General features: G+C 43.1%; 1 protein-coding gene across 2 annotated transcripts in view; it reads right to left on the bottom strand.

Annotated features, from left to right (window-relative positions):
- Positions 1–12,837, bottom strand: part of Onecut1 (one cut homeobox 1) — a 34,124-nt gene that overhangs the window by 14,490 nt on the left and 6,797 nt on the right. The window contains exon 2 of one of the 2 annotated variants that reach the window (XM_087560530.1): positions 2,967–3,044. Within the exon in view, the coding sequence (XP_087416656.1) occupies positions 2,967–3,044 (78 nt within the window). 2 annotated transcript variants of the gene reach the window in all.

Here is a 12,837-nt window from a genome sequence, read left to right as displayed (position 1 = left end):
ATAAAATAAAATCTAAAAAGGAATAAAGGAGAAAGACAGTCAGCTGAGTCCTTGGTGAAGGAAGCTGTGATTCCCTGAATCAGAAGGTGGTTCAAGGTCAGGCAGGGAACAGGTTGGAAAGATGGAGATGGAGAAGCAGAAGGTGCAGGGGAATTAAGTTTGTCTGAGACCCTGAAATGAGTAGAGTGACTGACCATGCCTCTCACAAGCAATTGGTGGGCAAGTGCAGGCTCTGTGCTCCAGAAGGTCAAGGTACACTGTGATCTTCCTTGCTAAATCTGGAGTATATCAATATATCCCTAGTTCAGGGTACAGGAGAAAATAATTGGAATTTTTTTCCTCCTAAGACAGGGTCTTGCGTAGGTCAGCCTGACCTCAATCTTGCTATGTATCTGAGAATGACTCTGAACTTCTGATCTTTCCGCCTCTGCCTCCCAAGTGCTAGAATCGCCATGCCTGGTTTATGCATGCTGGGGAGAAAGCTAGCACTCTTGTGTCTGAGTCATATCTTTAGTCCAAGAGTTGGATGTAAGGGTGTGAACAGCACATATCTACCTCCCTTGTAGTGGGAAATCATAACAATAAATTCATGAAATGGCCCATAGAAAGGAGTCTTGGGAAAACCCAGTCTCTGGGGCTGAAGCACCCACATGGATAATGTGTTGGAAACACACAAAGATGTCATTTTGCTTCTTTTCTGGAGACTGCATGTTTCTGAACATCTTGCCATTTGGATCCCTCTGGCTACTGGTTCCCCACCTCCATAGGTGATGGCATCATGCTTTTCTCCTGGGCTCCAGGGCTAGCCTACACTCTGCAGTGCAAAAGGCTAGAAGAGCCTTTGGGAGTTCTTAGTGGTGCGTAGACACTGGAACCAACTGGGAAGCATTAGAAGCTGGTACCTGGGACCCAGATCTAGATGTGCAGTGTGCACAGCAGCCCCAGGTGATTCAGTCACATAGCTAGAGCTGAGGTATTGTGGGTCAGTATTCCTTAGACTTGCGCCATGTGAAGATTCTGCCTGAGCCGAATAAGGGGAACTGAGATTATAAATGCCACCCTGAATCAGGCGCTTCTGATGAGAGTGGACGTTAGGCTGCTCAGATCCATGGCGTTTGGTGCTGGGAATCGAACACAAGGTTTACCATGCTGACGACATTCTGTACCCCTGACCAACAGTGCGGCCCCTGGCTGTAAGGGTTTTGAGCACTAACTAATGGAGCCCCTCTCATTTTGCAAAGCACCTAATGAGGAGAGTTCAGGGAGACTGGAAAGCAGCTTGTTGGGTGGGTACACATTTCAGGACCAGAGGGAGGAAGAGAAGTTTTTGGTGTGCCCATCACTTAACAGATGAACAGGACAAACCTATGGTACAATGGTGAGCGGAGTCTCAGAGTTTAGTGTATGTTACAAACACTTTGGAGCTTGTTAAGATATGACTGATGAGCGTCTGTCTCAGCGCTTCTGATCCAGCGGGGTTTCTGAGAAGCTCCCGAGTGATTCGGGGACATGTATTTGAAGGAAGAGCTGGGAGTTATCCCTATCGAAAATTGGTTGAGCAGGTTTGTTTCCAGACATGCTACAGGACTAGCAAGTGTGTGTGTGTGTGTGTGTGTGTGTGTGTGTGTGTGTCTGTCTGTCTGTCTGTCTGTATATATGTCTGGGTCTCTGTGTATATCTCTCTGTATGTGTCGTCTGTCTGTGTCTCTGTGTTTTTATGTCTGTGTGTATGTCTGTGTGCGTATCTCTGTGTATTTGTCTGTCTGTGCCTCTGTGTGTATATATGTCTGTGTGTGTATCTATGTGTGTCTGTGTGTATGTCTCTCTCTGCTCTGTGTGTATGTGTCTTTCTGTGTGTATTTGTGTGTGTGTGTGAAAGACAGAGGAGGAAGAGAGACAGGATGATAATTGATTATTGAATGTCAGGTTTCTGACTGTAGACTGAAGAAGGATATACAAATAGGGCATAAGGAAAGGCAAAAAAAATTCCATAGGATCATTTAACAATTGTGTGGGTGCAGGAATTGACACGCACACGCACACACACACACACACACACACACACACACACACACACACACAAAATGGCCCAAAGGGGTAAAGGAGCTTGTCATCAAGCCTGAAAATATAGTTTCATCTTCAGGACCCACATGATAGAAGGAGAGAACTGATTACTGTAACTTTTCCTGACACCTACACATGCTGTATCACGTATGGATTCATATATATATATATATATATATATATATATATATATATATGACTATAGACATGCCCACTAATATAAATGCAATATGAATATAAATACTAAGCATGTATAAATGTGTTTATTGTTTATGTTTATCTCTGTGTAAATATATGTATATAGTTCCCAGCTTTATCTGAGAGAATGGAGAAACAAAGCCATGCTAACAGTGCATACACAGATAGTACCCAGCTCTTCTTTGTCTCTAATGCCTTCCTTATCCACCAGGATAAGCCATGGCTCATCAAGGAAGGGGTAAACCCAAGGCTTAGGGCAGGGAGGGTACCAAACAAACTTGGAATATCACTGTATGGTGAAAAGTTTAAAAAATAGTAATACCATGTCACAGGACATAAGAGGGGCTCCCATTAGCCAAGTATGAGAAAACTTGAGCACCAAGATATTTAAAAGCAAGCAATATTTTGCAAATTGTTGATAAAAAAAGGAATTGTGTGAGTTCACACCAATAGTAAATGGGAGAGAGAGAGAGAGAGAGAGAGAGAGAGAGAGAGAGAGAGAGAGCGCTGAGAACTGCCTGTCTGGCGTGCACAGTGCTGAGGGTGGAGTCAGAGCAGGCAAAGATAAACAGGTGCTAAATAGGGACTTTTGAGGAGAAGTAGAACATTTCCACTGCCTTTTAGTTGCAAGGAAGGGAGGAAATGCCCAGAGATTATACAGTGTAGAAATTAGACAACACTTTGGTTAAACAAAACTCACTCACCAGGTAAGGGAGGAACAGACAGTTGGGGGCCTCCAGATGTGATCCTCAGAGAAGGCACACTGCCACCCATGGCGCTTTCTGGGTAAGAGAGCAGAAGCTCAATGGAAACACGAGGAAACAACAGAAGCACACACAGGAGAACGAGCGCATTCTACAGGGGCTGGAAATAAAGAACACTTGACTGGAGTTCAATTTCTGGGACCCCCCACAGTGGGGGAGAGATTGAACTTCTGCATATAGTTCTCTGGCCTCCATATAGGTGCCCTGGCATGCTGGCACACACACACAAACACACATGCACGCACCCATAGACACATGCACACACGCCTTCAAACAAACGAATGAATATACATAAAAAACAAATACAAATTTTAAAGAGAATAGCATTTTCTTCAAACATACCAGCTCTGTAAAAGAGAAAGGGTGGAAGAGGACTATTGCACTTAAAATTCGGAAGCACAATCGAGACAGAATTCTGGGTGGGAGAACCTTGCTCTAAGGATACCACTGAGTCACCTGGCAATGCTGAACAAGAAAATATCCCTGTGCTTAGGAAGACACTCAAGTATTTTGAGGTGAGGGGTGGGCCGCAGTGAGTGTACATGGCTTCAAAGAAAATAAACTCCCATGCGAAGAGAACAAACATAAAGCAAGTAAGTAAAACACTAGCCCTGGCCAGTGCTCACAGCAGAGGGAGTTCCCGATGGCCTTTGCCCTATTGATCCCTGAAGATTTTCATAATTTTAAATGAGTTCCAAATGAAAATGTAAACAGCTTTCTGCACTTCTGAATGGTATTTAACAACATGGAGGCATGTTTGATTGAACATGCTCTATCAACCTAATTGTGTAATAGAATAAAAACTTACAGTATAGCTTATACATGCACTTTAAATTTTATTGCATTATTTATTTATTTGTGTGTATGTGTGTGCCTATGTGTGTAAGTGTGTGTATGCATGTATGTGCATGTGTATATGTGTGCATGTGTATGTGCATGTATGTATGTGTGTATGCGTGTATGTGCATGTGTGTTTGCATGTGTGTGTGTGTGTGTGTGTGTGTGTGTGTGTGTGTGTGTGCAGATGGGGGCCAGAGGACAACTTGGGGAATTGATTTTCTGTGCCCACCACGAGGGTCCAGGAGGTTGAACTCAGGTCACCAGGCTCATGGCAAATATCTCACGTATATACGTGCCATTCAAAAGCTAGAAGGAAAGATTATGGGGTCCAGAGGTCAGGGGGGACTGGAGCAAAGCAGTATCTTCTGGACACGACAGGACCTCTGCACTTGTGAGTTCATGACCACTATGGTTACCAAGGGGGGCCTGCACAAGATCAACAAATGAGAATTCCAGTATGAGGTGGGAGAGGTTCCTAGGCCTCCACACTTAGCTGAGGAACTACTAATTGTTGATGGCTTCTGGGGGAGGGAGGGTTAGTTTTCTTTAAATATGGGGTCCTTCATTGGTTCAGTATGTTCCAGTGGATGGTTTCACACCCATGAGTGTGTGTGTGTGTGTGTGTGTGTGTGTGTGTGTGTATCTGTGTAAAATTTTAATCCCACAATTTATGCAACATAAACTGGACTTAGTGGGTTGATTTTTTTTTTTTTTAAATAGAGGCCTCGTAGTCGGGAGAGCAGGAAGGTGGAGAGAATCTGGGAGGAGTTACAGGGAAGTGTGTGTGGGGTGGTTATGAGAAAAATACTGTTCATGAAACTCTCAAAGAATTAACAATATTATAGGGTCTTTTTTTCAAGCAAGTAGGAAATAAACCAATATTTAGAAAGGTGTCATCTCTTGGTCATAGAGTAATGAGCAATTTTGTTGTTTCCTTGCTATAACCTCATATTTTCAAAAGTCTCCATATAGGCATATAATACCATCTTTGAAAGAGGAAGCCAAATCTTTATTAAAATTCCAGCATTTATTAAACGCTGCAGGCGGCCAGGTCATTTAACGATAGCAAAATCAAGCAAAATCCCTGAATATGGTAAAATATTCAAGGATAGGGATGGTTGTCAGAGAGGACATGTGAATTATGATACTTCTAAAATATAAAACCATAAAACTTTATTTCCCTGAGTAGTTTATAGACCAATGTAAGTGTCTAAAAATAGGAGATTGATTAAATAAATTATAGCACAACTATAAAATAGGAGATTCATAAATGTTTTCTGGCATTAAGTGCTCTGAGAGCAAAGGCAGTGTGCGTGCTTCATTTGCTGTACTGCAGATTGTGACCATCCTGTCTCCACATAGATTTGGAATGAATGAATGAGTGAATGAATGCTACTCATAGTTTGGGCAGGAGGAATGATGGATCACTATGGCCTCTGCTATTTTTATGTGTTTTCAAATATTCCACTATGAATGTAATAACACAAAACATTTTTATTCAAAATTTTTATTTTTAATCATGTATCTTTTTACGTACCTGTGTGTGTGTGTGTGTGTGTGTGTGTGTGTGTGTGTGTGTGTGCATGTGGATGTGGATGCAGTGCCCATATAGGCCAGAAGAGGGCATTAGAGTCCCTGCAGCAGAGCTTCAGGTGTCTGTGTCAGCTGGCATCAGTGCTGAAAGTTCAATCCCTCTGCAGGAGCAGTAGGGTCTTACCCTGTGAGCCATCTCGCCAGCCCCCGAGATACTTTTCAAACATGAACCACCATTGAAGTTGGGACCACTTTCCGCCTCCCTAGAACATGGCCACCCTGTACTGATTCTCTACTCTGTCACTCAGCCCGCCACAATGGCACACTGCCGAATGTGGAAATAAGCATTTCTAGAGCAGCAACTGTTGGCCAAAAAATTAAAGCAAGAAGCACTCTCCATTTCCCCTAGGAAGCATTCTCCATTTTCCCTAGGAATTTTCAGTTTGGGAAATGAAAAGGCCTTTCTTTATTTACAACCTGGACCATCCACCCTACACACACACACACACACACACACACACACACACACACACACACACACGTTTACATGCTTTTAAAGCCATAGGTTATCTTTGGAGAGTACAGAAGAATCGGGCCTTTCCCCAAGCTTCAGCCCCACCCCCTCAATCCCTATACAGATAACCAACCCTTTTGTGCGTGAATTTCCTTCCAACCTATTCCTGATGGAATGGTAATATTGAACAATATTGAATATTGAATATTGTATTGTTAAATTTAGTATAGAGTACTTGAAAACACATGAAAGTATCTTGACAAACTTAGTAACAGGAGAATGGTTTGGGAAGAGAACTTTGTGTGCCTACTGATCGCTTAACTTTTTAAAAATTATGCTCATACGACACATATTAAAAATAAATATTTATTAATTGGAAATGACTCTTCTTTCAGTTTGGGGGCTCATGGGACCACCACTTAAATAACTAGTGTGCTGGGTAGTTTTGTGAACTAGACACAAACTAGGACCATCTAGGAAAAAGAGTATCAGTTGGGAAAATTTCTCCACTAGATAAGCCTGTAGAAAGTTCTCTTGATTAACAATTGATGTGGGAGGGCCCAGACCATTGTGAGCGCCCACAGCCGGGTGATCCTGGGCTCTGTAAGGAAGTAGGCTAAGGAATCTGTAAGCAATTAGCAGCACATGTCCATGGTCTATTTCTGTTTCTGCCTCTGGTTCCTCCCTTTGATCTTTCATGATGGACTATAAGCCATTTTCTCCCCGAAGGTTTTTTGTTTGTTTGTTTGTGTCTTTGTTTTTTAATATAATCTGGGCTGGCCTGGAACTCACAGAGGTCCGACTGCCTCTGCCGCAAGGGTGCTGGGATTAAAGGCTTGTGCCATCCTGCCTGGTTTCCAAGTTGGTTTTGGTCAGTGTTTTATCATAGCAATCGAAAGCAAACTAAGACAACTAGATTAAAGAAAAGCAGGATTCTCTTTCTGATAAAACGACATGTGTTTCTAGAGTGCTGTTCCCACCACCACAGGCTGACCCATGACTCAACCAAGATGAGCTAACACTTGTCTGCTATGCACAGGCCCTGCGCTTAGTCTCCTCTCTCAGAATCATTGCAGACAGATTGGAGCCCTGTGCTTGGGGTTACTTTTGTTCCTCTAACACCAGGGATGGGTGTGTTCGACCCCTTACATTGGTTCTTTACGGGGTCTGGTGGCTCAAGGTATACCCAAGTGTTCAACTTCCCAAGACAGGGTCACAGCCTTTAGTCCCCACGCCCCCTCCCAGGATGCCTGCTTCATTTTATTTTTAAAGTAGCTTTTACGCCCCCCTGGTTTGCAGACCAACTCTCTGAGCTGCTACACAACTGTTCATCTGCTCCCCACCATCCCGGCATGCTTTCAAAAGCACGAATCTGGTCATTTCATTTCACAATTGGCCACAACTGCCTTTAGCCCCTGCTGCCAGAGGCCCTTTAGCCTGTACAGACACACGAGGTCTCTGCCAGTACTTTTAAGGTTCCTCTTTTGTGTCTGTGTACTTAGCCCAGCAGCCTGGTGCATGAGGGTCTCCAGCCGGTCAGTGTTTGTACGAATGAAGGAATAGGGCCATGCTGAAGGATTGGCTAAAGTCTTTCTCAGAACGTACAGATATAGAAACCTCCTGGGGAACCCTGTGAAAATACAGATTTAGATGCAGGAGGTCAGGGCTGAACCCAGGTTCCCAGTTGCTGCCGATGCTGCTGGCCTTTGAGCCTCACTCCGAGAAGAAAGGGTGCACTGAATCCTGATAGCTTTCAAGTTGGAAGGATGTGCATTCAGAAGTAGCTATTCCTACAGGAACCTTGAAATCTTAAGTGAACTTCAGAATGGAAAGGAATGCAAAGAAGTTACAGAGTTTATATACATACCCTGTGCACACTGAGCAATGCAAGGGACTATTCCAGAAATAAGAGAGAAGTAAATAAAATCCATTTGCTATTAAACTCCCAGTACCACCGACTTTTCCTTATTCTCTTGCTTCAGCCCTGGACTGCAGGGGTTACAGGTGTGCAGCACTGTAGTGAGCTGCATCTGGGGATCTCTCTCAACACATATCCTCTCCACCCCTCTCCACCAATCTGATTTTCTCCCCCAGAGGAACGTGGAGTGCATGGGGCTTTGCTCTCCATCACTAAAATCGAGCCTGGTGGATGCTTCTGTTGCTAAGCTGGGGAAGGAGAGGAGCCACCAGCTTTATAATAGTTCAGATCCAAGAAGTCTGCAGAGAACAAAAGATATGGGCAGCTCGTGCCTGTAGTCCTAGCGCTGGGGAGGTGAAGGAGATCAGAGGTTTAAGGCTAGCTTTGGTTACAAAGTGAGTCAGAGACAAAAAGATTTAGCTCTGTAGACCAGGCTGGCCTCAAACTCAGAGATCTGCCTACCTCTGCCTCCCAATTTGTGAAAAAGGAGTTTATATCATGTTCCATATATCTCTAAACACAGTTGTTTAGTCTTGCTTACTTTTGAGTTTTGCCTTATATAAGAGCATTCTGCTTCATAAAGTGCACTTACATTTGGGCCCTCAAGTTCTTTCACTTTTTGAATTAAAGGTTCCAGGGTCAGTCTTTTCATATATCCAAGAATGCTGTGGGTTTAGAGTTATACAAAATAATGGAGTTCCTAGTCACGTGTGGGCTCACAGCTCTATGACGATGGCAAATTTGTCATAGCAAAGATGTTAATTTACATTCCCTCAGTAGTATGTAAGTAATGTATATGTGTCCATGACAACCCACGCTATCCCCGTTAGCTTGTGTTATCGGAACACAGGCAATCAAATATTACACTATAGTACTTCTGTGCCAGGAGGCAATGTTCCTGGCGGCATGGACTGTTGCCTCCTGATCATCTGACTGGAGAGCAAGCCTGAGACATTGCCATCCAGACTGAGCCCCGCACCCCACACCTTGTCTAATCTTAATATAGGTGGACAGTATACTGAATGGAGATAGGAGATGAAGGTGCCCACGGGGCTTTGCCACAGTTACACAGTCATGATAGGAGGCAGTCAATAACAGAATGAGACCCGGAAGGGACTCAAAGGCCAAATCCTTCATTTACGTTTAAGGAGATAGAGGCTCAGAAAGGTTAACTTACTTGACAAGATCTAAGAACTAATTACTGCATGAACCTTTCTCGAGGGCACTTGATTCTTAATCCAGAGTTGCCCACTCCTAGTAATTTAGGACAGCATGATGTCATGTATGAATTTATCAAAGAATTAATACAAATGTTACATTAAAAAGACAGCATGACATGATTCATAATTACCTTAAATATTCAAATAATCTATTTATTTCTAAAGGTAATTGTTTAACTTAATTGACTGACGAATTTGATCATGTCCACTTCTTTGCTTATGGTGTGCACAGCAATAATATCCAGTGGGATGAACAGGAGGCAGAGACAACCTCAACTGTGGTTTCAATATGCACACTTATCTATACTAAAAGACATGGATCTCGTTAGGAAAATAACCCCCAATTATCTCATTGGTGAGTCTTATTATTGAACCACCTCCCTGGGAAATGTGAGGCATCTCCTTAAAAAGCTTGTGTGTGTGTGTGTGTGTGTGTGTGTGTGTGTGTAAAGCAAACTTTAAATCCATTTGACTCTCCTTTATGAACACTCCCAGTTAAGCCACCCTAAGGGGCTGGAGACTGTGAGACCGTGAGACTGTGAACAGCATCAGTGAACTTCTTTATAATGCAAAGACTACTTTACATTGGAATGCAGAAAACTAATTTGTAACAGATACTTAGTGCAGAAGACTCTGACCCACTCACTACAGGGAAAGGAAACTGGGGAAGGGACTACTTAGTGACAGTCCTTGTGGGAAGTGGCTCCCACAGCTTACAGGGGGAAATGCTGGTTTAGGTTGACCTTAGGAATTCTCTGCTACTGCTCGCCTGCTTGGCTGCCTTGCTATCTCTACTCTGAGGAGTGATTCTTTATTTTAAAATATTTCTCCAGCACTGGAACTGGAACTGAGGTGGTTGTGTACTTGCCTCAAATGCTTGAATGCTCTGGATTTTATCTCCAGCGCTACAGGGTGGCAACCCCAGAACTCAGGAGGTGGAGGCAGGAGGATTAGAAGTTCAAGGTCACCCTTTGTTACAGAGTGACTTCAAGACCAGCCTGGAATGCATAAGACCCCGTGGGTTTTTGTTTGTTTGTTTGTTTGTTTGTTTTTGTAATGTTTACACTTGGTTTGATAATAAAAGCCTTCTGTGTGTCACCCCTCTTCAATCTGAGGATAAAGCTTACCGGGTTTTTATTACCTTGGGGTGAGGGCTTGGAGGCTTGAACACCTAGTGACTTTGCCCAAGAATGCTGACTGTACTGTACTGAGTTACTTCTTGTTCAAGTTTTCCTCATGGCAGTCATTTTAATCAGCACTTCTCCTATTTAATGAGCTTGTAGTGCCATTACATAATCGCCCAGCTCACCAGATTAATGATGAAAAGAGGAACTGATTTTTCCAGCTGCATCATTTGAAGTAAACGTTAACTTTCTTTCTGAGTCCTTCCTCTAACAGCATTAGCGTGACAAATATGTCTTTCTCTAGCATAAGTAATTAGAATTTAATCACTTTAACTGCATCTTAATTACCCCAAATGAATTGAAAGGACATTTAATAGCAAAGATTAAATTGCCTTAATGAACGATTTTTGTGACTCCATCAATATTGGAATCACGGTAGCAGCTCCGGACCCACTCGTCGAGGCGCCTGCGGTAAGGGCCACTGCCACTAGGTGGCGTGCTTCGCACGCTCGTATATTTAACACCCCCCCTCCAATTCTTCTGTTTAAGAAGGCAAGAGGAAAAGGAAATGAAAAGCACATAGTTTGCTGTGTTCTTCTGACAAACTGTCTTTGGGGCCATGAAATCATCATCAGATGTTAAAAGAAAGTAATGACTTCAGAAACTGTCCCTTCTTTTTACCTCATGACGTATGCGAAGGAAGAGGGGTGGCAGGCACTTGGGTATGTGACAGAAATCAAGTTGCTCTCGAACAATCACCAACATACAAGCAGAGCTTTTTGTCAATTCTCATTCTCTCTCTCTCTCTCTCTCTCTCTCTCTCTCTCTCTCTCTCTCTCGTGTGTGTGTGTGTGTGTGTGTGTGTGTGTGTGTGTGTGTGTGTGCGTGCAGTCTTAAATTTGAAGTAACAAACAAGTTTTGGAAGAACAGAGCCAAAGGCATATGAGAACATCAGCCTTGGAAGCACGGGTGGCCTTGGGCCTTTGGGCCTTCCTCCAGGCATGGGTGGGTCCCAGAGGGCCAGGCTTACCCGCAGAGCATATCTAATGAGATGGGCCTTGCCTATCGATAATTGTTTAAGTGAAAACGTGGGTAGAGAGACATGGGCTTCACATCTGTTACCACTCTGGCTGCTTCTTCTTCGGAGGGGATCAATTAAAAGAAATCTCCCTTGTACATCTGAGAAGAAAGAATTGTTTCAAGAGCTTTCCTTGAGAGCCTCGGAGAAAATATTTACTCTATCATGTCAAGGGCTTTTATGATGCACAGACCTTGCTGGATGGATGCTTAAGAGAATGAAGCTCACATTCTGGGTGTATAGATTGTGACCTGAAACTGGCGACAGAAGTTATTGGTGGAGGCTATGTCTGGCTAGAGCCTTTAACTTGGGGAAACTGAGTCCAGAGCACCAGTAAATTCCAGTGGAGTGACCAGAGACAAATTATTTAACCCACTACAGAAAGCATCAGACAAAGTCAAAGTAACTACTACACACCATATAGATTCCCAGACCTCCACGTTCATTAAGATCACCTGGGAGCCTGGGTCGCACCCCATTTGATTAAATCAAAATATCTGGGGTTGCAGCCAGACATTAGCTGTTTAGGTCTTTAAGCGATTTCCACGTGTAGTACGACTTATGAGCCATTGGATAGACAGGGAGAATTAAATGGGAGCGTCCACCACAGCATGGAATAAAGACAATGTAAGCAAACGACTTAAATTCTCCTCTTATTCATCCATATGGCAAGCCTGACAAATTGTCCTCTAGGGTTGGGCTCTGCTCTGCTGTTGTCATATTAAATCAGCACATTAAAAGGACAGAAAATGTTTTAGAAGCTGTTTGTTCCATTGTAACATCTTTGGGAAGAAAGGTCTGTAGATAACAGAACAGTGAGACCCTGATAAATAATTGTTTATTTGTATCAAATAGTCAGAGTGTCACCCTGTCATCTGTCACCTCGGGAAGAAAGTAAGCTTTATCAGAGTGAATATGCTTGTTTTTTTTTTTTAAATAAAAGCCTGTAAAATGGGTGGTATATGAATGTATGATTGTATACCAAACTCATCTACATTAGAAGTAAGATGTTCCTTCTTATCAGACTGTGAGGCTGCGTTTTCCATGTAGGAATAACGTGGCTCTCTTCTAAGGGTGCACACTCGTCCTGTTCAAATGTCCACACACAGAGAATGATTGGCGATGCATATGGGCTGATGCATATATACTTTTGTATATATTAGAAACGGATGCTATAGCAAGCACAGCTTCATGAGATCCTCTTTCTGTAGCTTCCTCACATTGGGGGCCATTCCATTTTATCAAACTGTGGAAATCTTAGTATTTAAGTGGGCTCTGAAATGAAGCTGGTGATTTCACTTTCCAGCCACTGGGGTTGAGTTACAAAAATGAACGTGTGGCTAAATACTCCAGTGTATGCAGTTTACTGAGAACACTGGGCATTACCGCTTCAAGGGCATGGCCGACACTAACTATGGAAGCTGAGGAGTGAGATGCCTGGGGACCTCCTTCTAAATTACCCACAGCCATTAGAGTTGAATATTTCCTTTTCTTTACAAGAAAACCAAGAATGGATTTTACCGGTATATAAGAACTGTTGTTTGAGAGAACTTTGGGGACCAGCGTGTTTGATTAGCTGAATTT

This window comes from Rattus norvegicus, chromosome 8 (assembly GCF_021556685.1).
Source record: "Rattus norvegicus strain SHRSP/BbbUtx chromosome 8, alternate assembly SHRSP_T2T, whole genome shotgun sequence".
NCBI lineage: Eukaryota > Metazoa > Chordata > Mammalia > Rodentia > Muridae > Rattus > Rattus norvegicus.
This window is presented reverse-complemented; position numbering and strand designations above follow the sequence as displayed.